At 44.8% G+C, this 19,363-nt stretch overlaps 1 protein-coding gene across 1 annotated transcript; it reads right to left on the reverse strand.

Moving 5' to 3' along the window:
- Nucleotides 1–1,075: 1,075 nt before the first annotated feature.
- RAD51AP2 (RAD51 associated protein 2) lies at nucleotides 1,076–19,074 on the reverse strand. Its single transcript, XM_007477801.3, has 3 exons — nucleotides 16,353–19,074; nucleotides 3,802–3,885; nucleotides 1,076–1,890 (listed from the first exon to the last, which is right to left on the reverse strand). Exons 1-3 carry the CDS (start codon nucleotides 19,006–19,008, stop codon nucleotides 1,772–1,774), a joined length of 2,859 nt encoding a protein of 952 aa, XP_007477863.2. The 5' UTR covers nucleotides 19,009–19,074; the 3' UTR covers nucleotides 1,076–1,771.
- Nucleotides 19,075–19,363: the final 289 nt, after the last annotated feature.

Genomic DNA, 19,363 nt, shown 5'->3' on the forward strand with positions numbered 1-19,363 from the left:
TTAAAAAAAAAAAAAGATAGAGCCTGAATAGACAAGAGAAATGGAAAAGATACTTGGTAGGGTTGGCCTAGGAAGGAAATCAGAGAGAATGGGTACAGGGTAGAGTGGTTCAAGAGAGAGAGCTGAAGTGGCTTGTCCAAGAGGGACTCTGGATTGTCCTTGGTCCAAGGCCGGCTCTCCCTGTACTGTGATCCTGAGCGGCTCCGAGTGAGGTCAGCTCCCCTTAGCAGCCCTGGCTGGCTGCCTCTGGAATGGAAACAAAGATAACCGGCCTCGCTGGAGAGCTCCTCACACCCAGCTCGCTTCATCCGAGGCTGGATGACCATTTAGGGATGCTGTTCCTGGCACTCTTGCTCAGGGCTCATTAGGTCCCACTGAGCTCTATGGTTCGGTGACTCCAAGGAAGCAAAGCCAGAAGAGGCGCTATGAGGAAGCCCAGGGTCGAAGGTGAAATTAGTGGCCACACGGAGGTCAATTCACAACATGACTCTGTTCATTCAGTGCCTACTTCAGGCCCAGCGCCAGACTAGTTAGTGGGGAGACAGAGATAAAAAGAAAGTCAGTTGACATAGCATGGGAGCCGAGTTCTATTTAGGCTCCATATTCTGTGGCTTTCATCCTACACTGGAGAGGAACCAGGCGATTTCTTGGTACCAAAATATTCCAATTCAAAGAGATGAACAGCTCACTTTTGTTCGGTGGCCATTCCCTCATTAGACAAGGCCCCCAGAGAGCTTCAGGGCTGGCAAGGACCTCAGAGCCTGGTGAGGGAATCTCCTCTCAAAGGGTCTTCTCTAAGGCTCTCTCTGCCTTCAGCTGGAGACTTCTAATGAGGGCTCGTCCATCTCCGGCTGCGTTGAGGGAAGAACTGGAGATTGTGGCCAGATCTTGGCAATGAAACAGTTGTGAGTGCTGATCTACCATGATTCGGTATTTGAGACATGTAAGAATGCACTGTTATCTGTGAGACGTGGGCAATGGGAGGGGGAAGGAAAGGGAATGGACATTTAGGAGCATTTACACAGGGCCCACCGAGACATAAATATTACCTCATTTGATCATCACAAGAACCCTGCAAGGGAGGTGCTTTTATTAATCCCATATTCGATGTTATAGTTGGGGAAACTGAGGCAGACAGTTACTGATTTGGCCAGGGTCACATGGCTAGCAAATGTCTGAGGCCATATTTGAACTCATCTTCCTGATTCCATGTCCAAGGTTTTATCCATTGTGCCTTTTAACTGCCCCACTATGAGACACTTTGGATTCCTGCCTTCAAATAGCTTTACAGTCTAAATGAGGAGATATGACATGGACGGATACAAAATTCAATATGACAAGTGCTATGAAAGAGGATCAAAGGGCTATTATTGTTCCACAGAGTCTGGGGAGAACCTATTCCTCAGTGGACCACAGAAAATCAGGCACACCATTGCAGTAATGTTTTTAAATGAATTATCTCTAGCCAAGTGAATTATCACAGAGAAAAATATGCTAAGCAAACATTTTCAGCAACATTAAGAAAAAAGTTTAATGGTTCTATTCTTATTAAAGAAAGAAAATCCACGTAGAACTTAGTATTTTATAAAATTTGGAAGTTTTAACGGTAAGATCAACCTTAATAAAAACACTTTATAACTTAGAATAAATATCAAAACCCTAAAACAGTAAAAAGTACGTGTAAAAAATACATGAAAAGTGAATAAATTATATTTCTAAGTCTTCTGAGATTTAGCCCTGGGATCTTTTCTTTTATGGTCTTGAGACACATTCATTTCAGATAGGGATGAAGTTGTTTGAGTTTTGCCTTTCTTGACAAACCAATCCTGATTGGGCCACGGCAAGTCTTAAGAGGATGAACTCTCACAATTCCATGAGACAAACTGCTACCTAAAAGTGTACAAGAGAAAAACCAAAAAGGAAAGCAAGTATTAAAATTCCCAGGAGCTCCAATATTAAGAAATGCATTTTTATCTTTTGAATTAGCAATCGTTCACTCATGTTCCTTGTAACATCACTGGGGAGATTTCAATCCAAGTGCCCTGCGCTTCGGTGGAATTCCTCTGATCAGAGTTCCTCCTTAGACTTCTACTAGATCATTTGCAACAAAGACTAAAGAGTCTGATGGAGACATAAATCTGTTCAGAAAACACTCGGCCCCGTGGCGATATTCACCTGCCCTTTCTGAGCAACATGGAAGAACTGAATGGAAAGGGTTCGGTGGTCACTCTGCTTGTTAGGCTCTCTCTTCTGCAGCATCTTCAGTGGGAACAAGCTCTTTGTCCCCCAGTCTAATTCTTCTGGCATTTATTTAGCAATAACTGTCTATTGTGAAGCTATATAAAGTATGTCTCTAATAGAGAGATTATGTACTGTACAAGTTGGCCCAGTATATAGGCAGGAAATGGATCCCACAAGCCCATGAGACAAGATGGCAAGCTGAGGCAGTAGATGGTAAATGAAAGCAAGCACAGCTGAATAGGGCTGAGAAGGAGACAAGCCTGTGTGACTGGGCTGACCCATAGGCAGAGTGAGAGTGAGTAACCTGCTGTTTGGCAAGAGTCAACAGGCCTGGGAAGGCCCTCACTGGTCCCAAAACATCTTTCCCCTCTGCCTCCCAGGAGCCACGTGTCCCCTCTGAGCTGGCTGATTTAATACATTAATAAATTAAATAATTAAGTATTTAATTTATTAGTAGTATTAATCCAATAATTAAATAAATTAAACCACAAAAGAAGGGCCATTGTCTGTACAGAGTTCCTATGTTATACAATGAGAGGGACAGTTTTCATTTATTGGGATCTCCTGGGGTGAAAGATTATTTTGTAGGTCCTTTAAAGGTGAAAAATATTTGGCTTTGTAAGAACGAGCTTTAAGGCCAACAAATTTAAAAGTCCTGAAGGGAAGCTTGGAAGTGGGGTCCAGGAGGGTTCCCAGATCTGATACTAGGAAGGTGCAGTGATGAAAGGGACAGCCCTAACAGCTTGATAAAGGAGTTTTGCTACTTGACAGTTTGGCCTGAGTGCAAGAAAGCTGAGAAAAAGCAGAAATACTGGTGGTGGTATTGTCTCCCTGCTGGGAAGTAACGTGTTAACTGTGTACTGTAAATAAGAATAAAGGAATCAATACTATAGCTAAGAATGACATTACAATGAGATCGGGAGATTTAAAACTAGAAGGCACTTTCAAGATCAGCTGGCATAAGTCCATTTTAAAAAGAATGTAAGTGACTTTCTCAAGGTCCCACAATGAATAGCAGAATCTGGACGGCCTGAGTGACATCAAAAGTAAATGTAAACACAACTTATATAAAATGAAATTACCACAAGAATAACGATCAGAAAGCTAGTCTGCAGAGTCTGTTGATAATAAACTTAATTGGAAGTAACATCATTCCACTGAAAATCCCATCCAGAAAAATCTCATCTTAAATTTCCAATTTTAAAATAAACCTTTTGTGTGGAGTTCTTTAGGTGCACTTTAGAAATGTGCTTCCATGCAAGAGCTCTTCTGCCAGAGAACTATAGAAATCTATCAACCTTGATATTTGAATGTGCTTTTGCACTGAGAACAGCATCTACAGTGTATTTTTCAAATGTGATTCTAAATGACATTTCAAGTCTTTGGCAATCTCAAAACACATGAATTCTAGCTAATGACCTTATAAAGGTGACCGCTGTCCTGAAACTTCATGTTCCTTTTTTATAATTTTAAACAAAAATCCGTATTTTATTTACATTTAAAAAGTGAAATATTTTAACAGCCATAATAAAAGTGACTGGGAAAATGAGGTCATCTTACCTCCTTTCAGGAAACTGTGAATTCTTCCTTCCATAAATGCATCAGACAATAAAGCAGGATTCTTAGACAAAGCTTTCTTAAAATCTGCAAGAAAGGCAAATGATACAGTGAAGTGTTCATTTTAAAAATATGAGCCAACGAGTCTGTCAGAAGCCCTGATTGGGTTCTTGGCCTATACAGGCCAAGGCAAGTGTGTCCCCAGGCTTTAGGAATCAGCTACTTTATCCCTTTATCCTAACTTCAGGATCAAGTTATTTTTTGCTATGTACTCCAATAATGCATAAGTAATCATGGAAAATACGGCTGATTATTGTTTTTTCAAGATCAAAAATGAATCTACTAGGGGGGATAGCTAAGGGTTTGTTAAGCAGATTGAGAGCCAGGCCTAAAGATGGAAGGTCCTGGGTTCAAATCTGGCCTCAGACACTTCGGGGGACCCTGGACAACTCACTTGACCCCCCCCATTGCCTAGTCTTCAGCACTCTCCTGTCTTAGAACTAATACATAGAATTGATTCTAAGGTGGAAGGTAACGGTTTAAAATAAAAACGTTTTGAAAGGGAATGTATGTTGCTCATCACTTCTCCCTTTCACCCAAGCTGTGCCGCCCATGCTTAGGGGGTAAGTTACACAATCAGAGAGATGAACTATCCAGCAGCCCGTTTAGCAGCTTAGAAGAATTCCGGGTCCCTCAAAGGCTGTGATGTTGGCTCAGTCGAACATACTCCACACTAGGAAGGTCTCAAGAGACCCCGCAGGGCGACGATGCAGTTGGAAAAACCCTCCGAGGGCCCATCCCTGGGCAGGAGCCCCCAGCAGCTGCCAGGACTTTGCCTGGGCAGCTCAGGGATGCCCCTTCCTCTGCCGCCCATTTCCAGAAGAGGCCTCAAGAGCCGCCAAAGCAAGGCAAAGAAGGCAGGCCTGTGTTCACCTGAGACAGGGAATAGCTGGGGGGATGGACTTCCCGGCAGAACCTCCACAGCGGGCGGGCCCACCCGGAGGCTTCCCGCGGAGCCACTGTCCCCCCCAGCCCAGCCCAGGGGACACACACAAGGGCTGACGACACGCTTGCTGGGCGGACCTGAGGAGCCCGAAGGCCCTAAGCCCCGCTTCAGAGGGTCAGCACTCGGCATGCGCCAGCCCAGGGCCCAATCAGCAAAGTGGAGCCGCCCTGGGGAGAGGCAGCGAGCTCTTTCCCTCACGGACGCTAACAGACTTTCAACACATCTAAAATGATAACTCTGGAAGGCGGATATTAAACAATCGCTGTGGATGGCAAGCCTTTCGCAGACGGGATCATGGGCTCAGCCAGCACTTGGGGAGGCCCTCTGATGGGCCCAGGGGAGACGGCCTAATCCGACAATAGGAGCATCACTGTCTGGAGAGTGACACCGGTCTTAAAGGCACAGTGAAGACAAGAAAGGTAAGCTTTTAGGACCTTGGCCAGGTCCTGTATCAGTCTTTAGAAGAGCCGTCCATGAAGTTAAGAGAAAAAGATGCAAAGGCCAATAAGACAGGAAGGCAGCCTAGCGGATAGAATGCTAAGCTGGAAATCAGGAAGACCTGAGTTCAAATCCACAGCTCCAGACACTTAACCTGTCTGTCTCAGTTCCATCAGCCATAAAATGAGAATAATACTAGGACCTTCAGGGGAAGCAAGATGGATAGAGCCAGGCCTATAGACAGGAGGGTCCTGTTCAGTCTCGGACATTTCCTAGCTGTGTAGCCCTGGATAAGTCACTTAACCCCCATTGCCTAGCCCTTACCTTGCCTTGGAACCAATACACAGTATCAATTGTAAGATGGAAGGTCAGGGCTTAAAATAATAATTATAGAGCCTACCTCACAGGGCTGTTGTGAGGGTGAAATGAGAGTATTTTAAAGTATTTTGCAAACCTTAAAGCAATATAAATGCTCATTATCAAAATCTAAAATGCCACACATTACTAGATAAAACTATCGGACCAAATATTTGGATTGGAAAAGAAATGAAAAGGTGTCTTAGGGAAACACTGAATTGCCTGAGACACTTTGAGAAATGAGTTACAGGCCCAAATTTATGAGATTTTTTTCTGTGATGACGTTTCTGCAAAATCAGTATCACTAGTTGTAGGGGAAGGGAAGGAGGTGGGACTGGATAATTCTTCGGCTGTTCTCAATTTTTTTCTGTTTTATTACAGATTTACTCCATTGTATTCATTTCTATCCGACAGGAACACCACCACCATTATCTCATGGACATCTCCAACGGGCCATCCCACAGGCATCTCCAGCTCCACAAGCCTAAAAAGCTCCTTATGCTCCCCTCGAATCCCTCAACTTCTCCTAACTGCGTCATCTCTGTCCAAATGATGACCGACCAAGGCGAGCAGGTCTACAGCCTCAAGGCCATCGTGGCCCCCATCACCTCCCTCCCGCATCACACCGACTCACCGACTTGGCACTTGCGATTCGATGAACTACGGCGATGTCGTTCCTCGTCCTCCTTTCTAAGACGACACACCCGAGGACGCGATTCGGTGCCCAGAGAGGCCGAATCGGCACAAACCAAGCCTAATCATTTCCAGAGTTCATTAACAGGCGGTTTCCAGGCCTGGCTGCAGTGCCAAACAAAGCACAACACGCGAGGCTGGATTCCATTGGTTGAATCTAATTCCATGCACTTTGGGATGGTGGGATTTGGCCTGGAAAGGTTTCGAGGCGCCGTGGGGTGGAAACCCTCAGTTAGAGAGAAGAGCAAGGCAGAGAGGAGGAGCCTGGCCCACGATCAGCGAGTTTACTCCCCACAGCTCGCGGAGGGATGCGGGAAGGATGCAATGCTTTCTAATGGTGCTAACACAGCCCGGAAGGCATTCCGGGGCCCGCAGGGTCAGAAAGGGAACGCTGTGGCCCGCAGCCTCCCTCCCAGGGTGCCCCTGCACCAAGCAGACAGCCGAGAAAACCATGCAAGCTAACAGGAGAGTCGCTGCTGGAACTGAGGACGGGGCAGGGTCCCCCCTGGAAAGCTCCCCCCTGGCCGCCAAAATAACAGGTGAAAGGTGTGCTTCTTGCCACCCCACTCAATGCCGTCGGCCCATTCAAAGGCTGAGCTGCTGCTCTGGAATGCGGCGGGCCTGGGGTAATGCTGTTGAGTCAGGCAGCAGACCCTGCACCGCCCAGCATGGTCCGGTGCAGCTGAACTGTAAGCCTTCTCTAAGGAAGCAGGGAGGGAAGGCATCAAAGGTACAATGGGGGCTCCCTCACAAGATCGCCTCCATCAAATGCTCTGCAAACTTCGAGGACTTGGGGCTGGGCCACTGGCAATGTTCAGAGGGATTATGGAGGAGGAACAGGAAGAGGAAAATGGGGGGAGAAGCCAGGCTTTCCGTCAGGAAAGCCCTTGACATATCTTAGCTGGGGAGCCCTGGGCAAGCCCCTGACCCACTCCTGTCAGTGCCCAAAGGCAGCTCTCTAAGATGATAACGGCACAGCAGGTGCTGCTCTGCACTGAGAGAGATGTTGCTGGACATGCCCTACATCCGTGAAACAGATTCAGACCCCCAAATCAGACCAAGGACTTTGTTCTTAATTCAGAGGACAATGGAAAACCCCAGAAGGTCCTGATTCAGAGGAATCGCAGCGCCATGGCTACTTTAATAAGCTTCATCTGTCATCCCAAGCATTACCAAGAGGGTGTCCCTCGATCCTCTGAGGAGCAGAACCAGGATGCCCTTGCCATGGGGCACCCCTGGAGACACACGACTGTAATCACTGGCATGGGGAGAGTGATACGGTACAGAAAAGACCCGAGTGGTGAAGAAGACCCGTTACTATGGTGACTATTCCAAGGAATCTATGTAATAAGGGTCTGAACTGAGCTAGTGGCAATGAGAACTGGAGGAGAGGGAAGAATGAGAGATGTTGTAGAGCCGTGCTTCTTAATCTAGGGACTACGTAAATCGACCATATTTCATCATAAATTGGATTCATTTGCAACCACGTGTATATTAATTAAAGCGATTAAAAACATGATTCTGCAAAGCTTTACCAATCTGACTGCCAAAAGGGTCTATGATCCCCAAAAAAGGTAAAGAATCTCAATTGAAGAAGAATTGACAGGAAATGGCAAGTGATCAAATATCAATGTTGTTGGATGAAAAGTAGTCAAGGATGGCTCTGAGTCTAATGACTTAAAAAAAAAACATTTCATATGGAGGCAGCTAAGTGACTCAGTGGATCCAAGCCTAGAAATGGGAGTTTAAATCTGGCCTCTGATTCTTCCTAACTGTGTGACCCTGGACAAGTCACTTAATCCCCACTGCCTAGCCCTTAGCACTATTCTACTTTGGAACCAATATACAGTATTGATTCTAAGTCAGAAAGCAAAATTGAAAAATAAAAAGAAGAAAATACTTGAGACTGTCAAAAATTCAATTCCATTTAATAAAATATTTATTAATCATTAATAATCAATATTAATAATTATAAATCAAACCATGCAAGGTTCTGGGGCTGCAAAGACACAATGATAAACGATTCTTGCCATATGTCCCAAAGAGTTTAAAAGACAGAAAAAAAGAGTCTCACACCTACCAGACTGGCCAATATGGCAGGCAAAGGAAAGTAATAAGTGTTGAAGGGGATGTGGCAAAATTGGGACAATAATACACTGCTGGTGAAGTTGTAAATTGATCCAGCCATTCTGGAGGGCAATTTGGAATTATGCCCTTTTATTAGGCTTTTAAAAGATTGTCTGTCCTTTGAGCCCACTGCTGGGTTTGTACCCCAAAGAGATCATAAGGAAAAAGACTTGTACAAGAATATTCATAGCTGCGCTCTTTGTGGTGACAAAAAAACTGGAAAATGAGGGGATGCCCTTCAATTGGGGAATGGCTGAACAAATTGTGGTATATGTTGGTGATGGAATACTGTTGTTGCCAAAGGAATGATGAACTGGAGGGATTCCATGTGAACTGGAAAAACCTCCAGGAACTGATGCAGAATGAGAGGAGCAGAACCAGGAGAACATTATACACAGAGGCTGATACACTGTGGTACAATTGCATGTAAAGGACTTCTCTACTAGTAGCAATGCAATGATCCAGGGCAGTACCAAGGGACTTAAGAGAAAGATCCACATCCAAACAAAGAACTTTGGGAGCAGAAATGCAGAAGAAAAACATGTGATCCATCACATAGTTCATATAGTTCAACATAGTTCAATAGGGATATCATGAAGAGTTTTGATGTTAAAGAGTCACTCTACTGTGAATATGAATAACATAGAAATAGGTTCTGAACAATGATAGTGTATAACCCAGTGAAACTGCTTGTCAGTCTGGGAGGGGGGAGAAAAGAGCAGGGATGGGGGGACAGGGAATCATGAATCATATAACCATGGAAAAATATTCTAATAAAAAAAAAAGGGAAAAAACTTTAACGTGTGGGAGCTATATGATTCTAATGATGAAGCCTCAAAGAAAAGAACCCTATCCCTACTCTGCTGAGGGAAACACTACAGATGCAGAAATTTTAAGTGGTGTTAGAACAGAATAAGAGACTGGGCAGCTTGGCTAACGTGTGTGTGTGTGTGTGTGTGTGTGTGTGTGTGTGTGTGTGTGTGTGAGAGAGAGAGAGAGAGAGAGAGAGAGAGAGAGAGAGTGCGTGTGTTTCCCACCCTCACCTCTCTCTCTCCCTCTCTGTCTCTCTGTCTGTTTCTATCTGTCTCCCTGTCTCTCTGTTTCTCTCTCTCTCCTCTCTCCCCCACCCCACCCCACCCCACCCCCAGGGAAGAACAGTTCTCAAGGACAGGAAGAGAGAGGAATATTTTTAGAAATAAAGGTGATGGAAAAGAGAAGGCGCCAATAAAACATGTTTGTAAAAGGAAACAAAACAATCCCTGTCCACTCTGTGGTTGAAGCAGGGGGGTAAACATGTATAAGTGCAAATGGGATCATTCTGGAAGAACAACCAAGACAGTGAGTGATGAGATATCATAACAGATGAGCCGATAAGAAGTCAGGGAGACTAAAAGCTAAGGGGAAGACGGAGAGCATTCTGGAAAAGTTCAGAAGATTGAAATAGGATGTGTTGTCACATTTATGGGATGGGGTGAGAGAGGAGTAAATTACATGAGTCAGCATGGTCTGGGGATGATAAAGGTCAGCACCTGACTTCAGCCCATTTCTAACATTTGCCTGATGTGTGATTTTGGCAAATCACATACCTTTTCCATTCAAATCAACCCTAAAGAGTTGTTAGGAGGAAGAAATGAGAAAACACACGGAGAGCATTTTGCAAAACTGAAGGCACAATAGGAATGCTCACTGTCATTATTGTCATTGCTATTATTGGTGGGGAGGGGGTTGAGTCATCTCAGGCATAAAGTTAGAAGAATCCCAGAATGCACAATCAGCAGGGACTTCCAGGACCTCTAATCCAATGCATAAACCAAAGGAATTTTGTTGGAATCCAACATCACCCACCCTTGCCTCTCTCTAAGCAGCCCTTTCTACTTTGGAATAACACTAATGGCTAAGAAAGTTTTCCTGGTGTCAAACCTAAATTTTTTAAATGCAAACTACCACCTATTTCTTCTGGCTTTGCCCTCTCAGAGCTATGAGGTGCAAATTTAGTTAGCTTGTCCTGTACTATGATGTAGAAATATGTATTCTTTTTTTTAATAAAACCCTTACCTTCCCCATCTTAGAATCAATACTGCGTATTGGTTCCAAGGCAGAAGAGTGGTAAGGGCTAGGCAATGGGGGTTAAGTGACTTGTCCAGGGTCACACTGCTAGGAACTGTCTGAGGCCAGATTTGAACCTAGGACCACCCATCTCTAGGTCTGGCTCCCAATTTGGGACTGAAATTCCTTCTTTATAATGGAAATATCAATGATATTTAGAAACTTTGAAGTTTCCACATTCCATTCCCTACTTTAGCTCATTGTAGCCTCATGAAGCCATTGTGGGGTAGGTTCTGCAGGTACCAGGATTCCCATTATATAGAGTAGGTAAATAAGGTCTTCCTCCACTGCATCACATTATCCTAACTACTCTTACAGTCCGAGTTATCTGGATCAAGAATAGGCCAACTTGCAATACTTGGCATTTTACTTTGGCAACAATGATGTCAAAACGCCCAAATGTGAGTCTATGACAAAGCATACATTTAATTGTTAGAATCTGTTGCATAGCTTCTAGAACAACTTCATGAAAATGATTTCCCTTTGTAGTCTGCTACATTTGTGACTGACAGAGTGGTCCAGCTGTGGTAGAGCCTAAGGTGCTGTGGATCTGGAGGCAGAGATTAAGGTGCAAATCTTGGCCCTGGCAAGGAATTAATCGACATGGCCTTAGCCAAGGTGTTTTCCCTTTGTAGCCCTCAGTTATCTCAGCTATCCAAGCAGGAGGCTGGATTAGATATCCTCCAGGACCCCTTCCTCCTCTCACCATAAACCTCATGGGGAGAGGCTTTTCCTTCATGATAGAGAAAAGGGCAAGAGGAAGAATACCAAACTGGCAGTCCTAGGATCCTTTATATTAGCTTTGACCTGAAATACTAGATCATCTCTCTTGGGCCTGATTCTTCACCTGTGAAATTATGACATTGGACTAGATGGTCTTGAGACAGCTGGTGACACTTAAGTACTTGATCTCAAGTCAGAAAGACCCGAGGTCCAGACTTATACATTTACTAGCTGTGTGACCATAGTCCAATCACTTCACCCCTGCCCACCTCAGGTTCATCAATTGTGAAATGGGGATATCAATGGTACCTACTTCCCAAGGTTGCTGTGAAGATCAAATGAAATGATATTTGGAAAATGCTTAACCTCGGACATGGAATATGGCTGTTATTTGGTTGTATCCAACACTTCCTGACCCTATGGACTTTTCCACGGGGTTTTATTGGCAAAGATACTAGGGTGGTCGCCATTTCCCTTTCCAATATGTTCCCATTTTACAGATAAGGAACTGAGGCAAATAAGAGTTAAGTAACTTGCTCAGATCAAACAGCTAGTAAGCATCTAAGGCAGAAGCTGAACTCATCTGACTGCAGGCCTAGTACTATATCCTACACTACCCAGCTGCTTCATGCCTGGCACATAGGAGATGATGTTAGCTTTCATCATTACCTCTCATTTCTTTCATGCCCTAGAATTCTAAAAGAGTTCTCTGCTCTAATCTTTTCTACTATAGATTCATTCTTTTGAAAAGATAACACATTTAGTTTACAAAAGAATAGCCACGGGAGGCAAATTCAAGATGGCAGTGTAGTAGCAGTAAAAGATGAAATTGCTCTGACTATCCTTCCATACCAATCTTTAAAAAGAGCTTCAACAAGACAGGAATCCAAACCCAACAACAAGATGGAGTCACAGCACTCTCCTGCTGAACACGACTTGAAAGGTAGGCAGAGAGTCAATTTTCATAGGATAAAGGGGGGGGCCAGAAACAAAACTGCACACAGAGAAGTCTGCCCCTCCCAAACCTACCACACAGGGATATGCAATTAGAGGTAGGTTGAGTTTAAGATCCAGGGATGGGGGGAGGGGGGCTGCACCTGCAGAGGAGCACCTCAGACACACCCACTGAGGTCTCATGCCCCAACAACAGCTGGCAGAGAGGACCAGGGCACCTATCTGGCTGAACACACCTTTGGGCCTCAGTGGCTGGCTATATTAAAGACTTAGCCCCAGGACAGATTGGCTCAGCCAGCCTATTCCAGTAAGCCAGCAAAGGAAAGAGTTCACAGCCCACAGGCCAAAAAAAAATGGGCTGAGAAAATGATGTAAACAACAAAAAAAAGAAGGTAACTGGGAAACTTCTATTGGGGAAAAAGACCAGAGAGCAGAGCCCACAGAGGATGATAGGATACAAGGAACTACAAGCAAAACCTAAAAAAAATAAAATCTGGAAATTGGGCTCTTGCTCTGAAAGAACAACAAAAAGAATTCAAAAATCAAATTACATAGATTGAAGAAAAATGGGAAAAAGAAAACAGCTTAAAAAGCAAAATTTGTCAACTGGAAAAAGAAGCAAAGAAATCCAATTAAGAAGAAGAGTGACGTGAAAAGAAGAATGGACCAAATGGAAAAGGAGTATCAAAAGATCATAGAAGAAGTTCAGTCTTTAAAAATTAGGATTGGGCAATTAGAAGCTAATGACTTCATGAGACATCAAGAAACAATAAAACAAAATCAAAAGAATGAAAAATAAATTGAAGAAAAAATGAAATATCTCACTGAAAAAAACTGACCTAAAAAATAGATCTAGGAGAGACAATCTAAGAATTACTGGACTACCTGAAAGTTGTGACCAAAAATAAAGACCTAGACACCATATTACAAGAAATTATCCAAGAAAACTTCCCTGATATCCTTGAACAAGGGAGTAAAATAGACACTGAAAGAATCCACTGATCACCTCCTGTAATAAATCCCCAAATGAAAATTCCCAAGAATATTATAGTCAAGTTAAAGAGCTCCCAAGGCCAAGGAGAAAATACTGCAAGTAGCCAGAAAGAAATAACTCAGATATTATGGAGCCCCAGTCAGGATTACACAGGATCTGACAGCTTCCACATTGAAAGACTAGAAGGCTTGGAATATAATACTCTGGAAGGCAAGAGAACTGGATCTATAACCACGAACCACCTACCCATCAAAACTGACTATATTCTTTGAGGGGAAAGTATGGTCATTTAACAAAATATATTTCCAAGCATTCTTGAAGGCCAGATGTAAACAGAAAATTTGATGTACAAATATAAAATTCAAGAGAAGCATAAAAAGGTAAATAAGAAAAAGAAAAAAATTAAAGGCTTCAATAAGGATAAATTTTTTATATTCCTGTAGCATAAGAGTTATTCATGATGACCAGGTGGGATTTGTACCAGAAATGCAAACCTGGTTAAATATCAGGAAAACCATCTGCATAAATGACTACCTCCAATAATCAAACTAACAGAAAGCACATGATTATTACAAAAAATGCAGGGAAAAGCCTTTGACAAAATACAACACCCTTTCCTATTGAAAACACCAGAAAGCATAAGAATGAAAGAGCCTTTCCTCAAAACAGTATTTATTTCTTTAAAACCACCAACAAGGATCATTTGCAATGAGGATAAATTAGAAGTCTTCGCAATAAGATTTGGGGTGAAGCAAGGATGCCCATTATCACCATTATTATTTAGTATTGCACCAGAACTATTAGCAGTAGCAATTAGAGAAGAAAAAGAAATTGAAGGAATTAAAGTAGGCAATGAGGAAACTAAACTATCACTCTTTGCAGATGACAAGATAGTCTGCTTAGAGAATCCCAGAAAATCAACTAAAGAGCTAGTGGAAATAATAATTTTAGCAAAGTTGCAGGAAACAAAATAAACTAGCAAAAATCATAAGTATTTCTATATATTTCCAACAAAGTCCAGTAGCAAGAGTTAGAAAGAGAAACCCCATTTAAAATCACTCTAGACAATATAAAAAATATTTCAGGATCTATTTGCCAATACAAACTCAAGATTTATATGAACACAACTACAAAATATTTTTCACACAAATAAAACCAGATCTAAACAATTGGAAAAACCTTAATTATTTGTGGGTAGGATGAGTTAATATAATAAAAATGACAATCCTACCTAAATTAATTTACTTATTCAGTGCCATACCTATCAAACTGCCAAAAAACTATTTTACAGAACTAGAAATAATTATTACAAAATTCATCTGGAAGAACAAAAGATCGAGAAAATCAAGGGAACTAATGAAAAAAATGTAAATGATGGTAACCTAGCAGTGCCAGATCTTAAACTGTACTAGAAAGCAGTGATCTTCAAAACAATCTTGTACTGGCTAAGAAATAGAAAGGTGCATCAATGGAATAAACTATGAGTAAATGACCTCAGCAATCTAGTGTTTGATAAACCCAAATATCCCAGCTTTTAGGATGCAAAAACTGCTGAGAAAATTGGAAAAGAATATGGGAAAAATTAGGTTTAGACCAATATCTCACACCCTGTATCAAGACAAAATGGGTACAGGACTTAAACATGAAGAGTAGTATTATAAGTAAATCAGGTTAAGGGAGAATAGTCTACCTGTCAGATCTATGGAGAAGGGAAGAATTTAAGACCAAATAAGAGACAGAAAAACGTTCCAAGATGTAGAATGAATAATTTTGATAATATTAAATTTAAAAGGGTTTGTACAAGCAAAACCAATGTAACCAAGATTGGAAGGAAAGCAACAAACTGGAAAAAAAAATTATAACCAATTTTTCTGACAAAGGTCTCTTTCTCAAATATATAAAGAACTAAAAGTTAAATTTACAAGAAATCAAGTCATTCCTCAATTGACAAATGGCCAAGGGATATGAATAGACAGTTTTCAGATGAAGAAATCAAAACCATCAATAATCATATGTTCTAAATCCCTCCTGATTAGAGAAATGCAAATTAAAACAACTCTGAGGTACCACCATATACCTAGCAGATAGGCCAATATGACAAGCAAAGAAAAATAATATATGTTGAGGGACATATGGAAAAATTGGGACACTCATGCATTGCTGGTCGAGTTGTGAAGTGGTCCAACCATTCTGGGCGACAATGTGGAATTATGCTCAAAGGGCTTTAAAAGAATGCCTGCCATTCAGCAATACTACCACTGGGTTTTTATCCCAAAAAGAGTTTTTTTTAAAATGGAGATGGAGGGGGCAGATGGGTAGCTCAGTGGATTGAGAGTCAGGCCTAGAGATGGGAGGTCCTAGGTTCAAATTTGACCTCAGACACTTCCCAGCTGTATGACCCTGGACAAGTCACTTAATCCCATTACCTAGCCCCTAACACTCTTCTGCCTTGGAGCCAATACACAGTATTGACTCCAAGACTGAAGGGAAGGGTTTTAAAAAAATGGGGATGGACCTGTTTGTACAAAAATCTTTATAGCCACGCTTTTTGTGGTAGAAAAAAAAATTGGAAAATGAAGTGATGTACAGTGGTTGGGGAATGGCTGAACACACTGGTATGTGTTGGTGATGAAATACTCAAAGGAATAATGAGCTGGAGGGAGTCCATGTGAACTGGAACAACTTCCAGGAAGTGATGCAGAGCGAGAGGAGCAGAACCAGGAGAACTTTGTATACAGAGACGGATACACTGAGGGAAGATCAAATGTAATAGATTTTTCTACTAACAGCAATGCAATGAGCCAGGACAACTCTGAGGGAATAGAGGGGGAAATGCTATCGACAGCTAGAGAAAGGACTGTGGAAGTGGAAATCCAGAAGAAAACGGGATTTATCACTCATTTACATGGGTGTATGATTTGGGGTTTGGGTTTTAGAGCATTACTCTCTTACAAAAATGAATAATATGGAAGTGGGTTTTGAGTGATAACACATGTATAACCCAGTGGAATTGCTTGTCAATTCTGGGAGGGGGGAAGGAAGAGGGAAGGAGACAACATGAATCATGTAACCAAGAGTAACAAATTTAAAAATATTTTCTAAAAAATAACATTTTCTGCCACAAAAAAAAAGAAAAAGAAATATCTATTTTCTTACCTTCTCCAGAAGGCGAATAGAATAATTCATCATCTGATGGACTTGAAGAACAATAATCATGAGGTACTTCCTGCTCTCCATCCTCATGGATTTTTTTCCACTTAAACGAGCTTTGGGCTTTCTTGGGCTTATTAATGCTTGGGATTGTATCACAGGGTAAGGAAGATGCACCTATTTTTCCTGATGAGACCATTTTTGACTCTTCATTTATCCCCTGGTGTACATCCTCCTCCATAGAATTATCTTTGTCAAAGTCATCTTTCTCTTCTTTGACGCTTTCTCCAATACTGGAGGTTTCTTTTTCCTTACCAATCTCGTGAAACACGCAAAGTTCTCTCAGTACAATATCAAAATCATTCTTCATTTCAAACTCACTTATTGTCTTGGTTTCTGTTGATAAACACTCAGCTGCTGTGTCTGGAGAGCACTCATTAGTTCTTGTGGCTAAATCCGGTCTCAATGTACGGTTAACTTTTGTGGAATCTTCCTTTGAATGACCAAGTCCCGAATTTGCTGAAGTTTCCGCTTCCTTCCCAATTTCATGAAACACGCAAAGTTCTCTCAGCACAATATCAAATTTATTCTTCATTTCGAAGTCACTTATTGTCTCGGTCTCTGTTGACAAACACTGAGCCGGGGCGTCTGCTGAATGCTCATTATCTCCTGTGGTCGAATCAGTGTTAAATCTCTGGTCCACAAGTTCTGCGGGTTCATTCTTTGACTGAAAAAGCCTTGAATTCGCTAGAACAATTTCTTGCAAAAGAGTCAGGCGCTCGTCGCTATCCGTTGTGCTATTTTGATTAAAATGTATTGGGTCTATTCCTCGGGCATCTTCTACCTTTGACTTCCCTTTCATTATCAATAGGTTTGACTTCTGTTCTCTCTCTGCCTTGTTGTCAAAAAACTGGTAACTCTGTATTACTGTGAAGCTTCCTCTTCCGGGCTGCTTCTCGGTCCAAAATAAGTCCTGGATTTTCTCCCTCCTTTCACTGAAGAAATCCCGAACGAATTCTCCCTGGCTTTTCGTCCCGTTATTTGGTCCTGCGGGGGCCACGGGGTCATAGGTTTCCCACTTCGTCTGTGGCTCAAAATCCACGAAACAATTAAATTTGCCTTTAAAGTCAAAACCGCGGAGGATTTCGTTCTTTGCCATTGCTCGGTCTCGGGCACCGGAGTCTACGTGGGGGGGGCGGCGCGCTGTGCCCACCGGCTTCTCTGGAGTAACATGAGGGACGGGGCAGATTTGAAGCTCCTCCAGAGTCTGCGCGCCAATCGCTTTTTCAGCACTTTCGGCATGACCGCAATCTCCCCGGGCCAAAGAGCCACTGCCGGCATCTCCAAAATGATTACTTGGCGGAGGAACTTTTTCAGGGGGACCCCGAGCCGGCCAAGGAGTGCCTCTGGGGACCACACGCAAGGGCGTGGCGTGCTTTGCGACCTCTCGGGGCACCGGGTGGCGAGCTCCGGGGGCTTCGGAGGCAAAGTGGCCGCCTTTCGGCTGGGTGCGCTCGCTAACTTTGGCCCGTCCTTGGTTTGGACTGAAGGCACAATTGGAGGCTCTAACGCCGGTGAGAAGCAAGGGAGGGCCCTGTTCCTTGGGAGGGGCTCTTTTCTTGGGCTCTACGGCTCTGGCTCCGCTCGCTTCCTTTGGAGGGCCGGAATGGGCGGCCTTGCTTAATTCCCTGAACCCCCAGCCCGGCATCTCGGTCAGGCAAAGGAAAACGGGAGCGCTCCCCGCGGGCCACGGCTTGAGGCCCAGCACGGCGAGCACGGGCGCTCTCCCTCCCAATCTGCCTGGGAAGGGCAGGAGCACGCTGGCGCCCACTCGGGCCCTTCCCACGCAGCCCCGGGCCACGCTCTTCTGCACGGGCAGCGGGCCCGGGCCATTTCTGGGGCTGCCCCAAAGGTCCCAGGGGCCTCTCGGGGCTGCCATCCGCGCTCCTCGGCTCCAGGGCTTCTCCAGGGCACCGAGGGTGCGGAGGCTGGCGGGGACTTGGGTCTCCGGTCCCAGCACGAGTCCCTTCCCTGCGTCTGCGCTGACCCCGGAACAGCTGGTTGCGGGAGCGGAACTCGGCTGCGCGGCACCCCGCGGCGGGGCGCCGCTGTCCCCACCCAAGAGGGCCCGGCTCGCGGGCGCCAGAAGGTGGCTGCCCCGGGGTCTGCGGGCTCGGGGCCTCCCCCGAGCGCCTTCGGCAGCGGAGACCCTCGGGCCACCCTCGGCTGCCAGCAGGGCTCCCCGCAGAGGGCCTGGAGGACCCCTGCAGTACGGCCCAAAGCCTTGGGGCTCCTCCGCGGGACCCTCCCCACGCGCGGTCGTGGCCGCGGCAACCCCGGGCAAGCCTGGCTCTGACTGCACTGAGAGCAAGGCGGGGGCGAGCTTTATGGCGTCAGGGTCCTGGGGGCCGCCCCCCTCGCCCCCGCCTGCCTGCTCCGGGGCTCCCCGGGGGGTCTGTGAGGAGCAGCTGTGCTCGTCACCACGCGCCGCTCCCTCCTCGAGGGGGGGCAGGGCAGGCTGTGAGGAGGGGGCGGGCCCCTGGAAGCAGGGGGGCTGCGAGCTCTCGGGCTCCTCGGGGACCTGCCTGCAGAAGGCGTCTTCGCCGAGCCTGGGGCGCTTGGCCTGGGGCAACCCGGGGGCAGACTCTGGTTCAACCTCCATGACAGCGAGCCGAGGCTTTCGAAAGGTGTCCGAGCCTCCTGCCGTGACAGGGCAGACAGAGAGGGAGGCGGAGAGCACGTGCTCCCCAGACCTGGCGCCTCAACTCTGCGCTTGCGCAGTCAGCAAAACACTTTGGCGCCCATAGACCCCACTCAGTCCACCTGGATCTGCACGTGCCCCGCCTCCATACAGCAGAGTGCGCACGTGCCCTGCCTCCTCAGGTTGCCTCAAACTTCTTCCAGCTTGCTAGCAGGGAATCTGCTCATGCCCTCAGCATGCTCTCACACGTGCAGCCCTGGCTTCCAGTCAGCAGAGCTTGCACGTGACCTTGCACCTTGCCCTCAGGGCCCTCCAC

This window comes from Monodelphis domestica, chromosome 1, assembly GCF_027887165.1.
Source record: "Monodelphis domestica isolate mMonDom1 chromosome 1, mMonDom1.pri, whole genome shotgun sequence".
In the NCBI taxonomy this organism is placed as follows: domain Eukaryota; kingdom Metazoa; phylum Chordata; class Mammalia; order Didelphimorphia; family Didelphidae; genus Monodelphis; species Monodelphis domestica.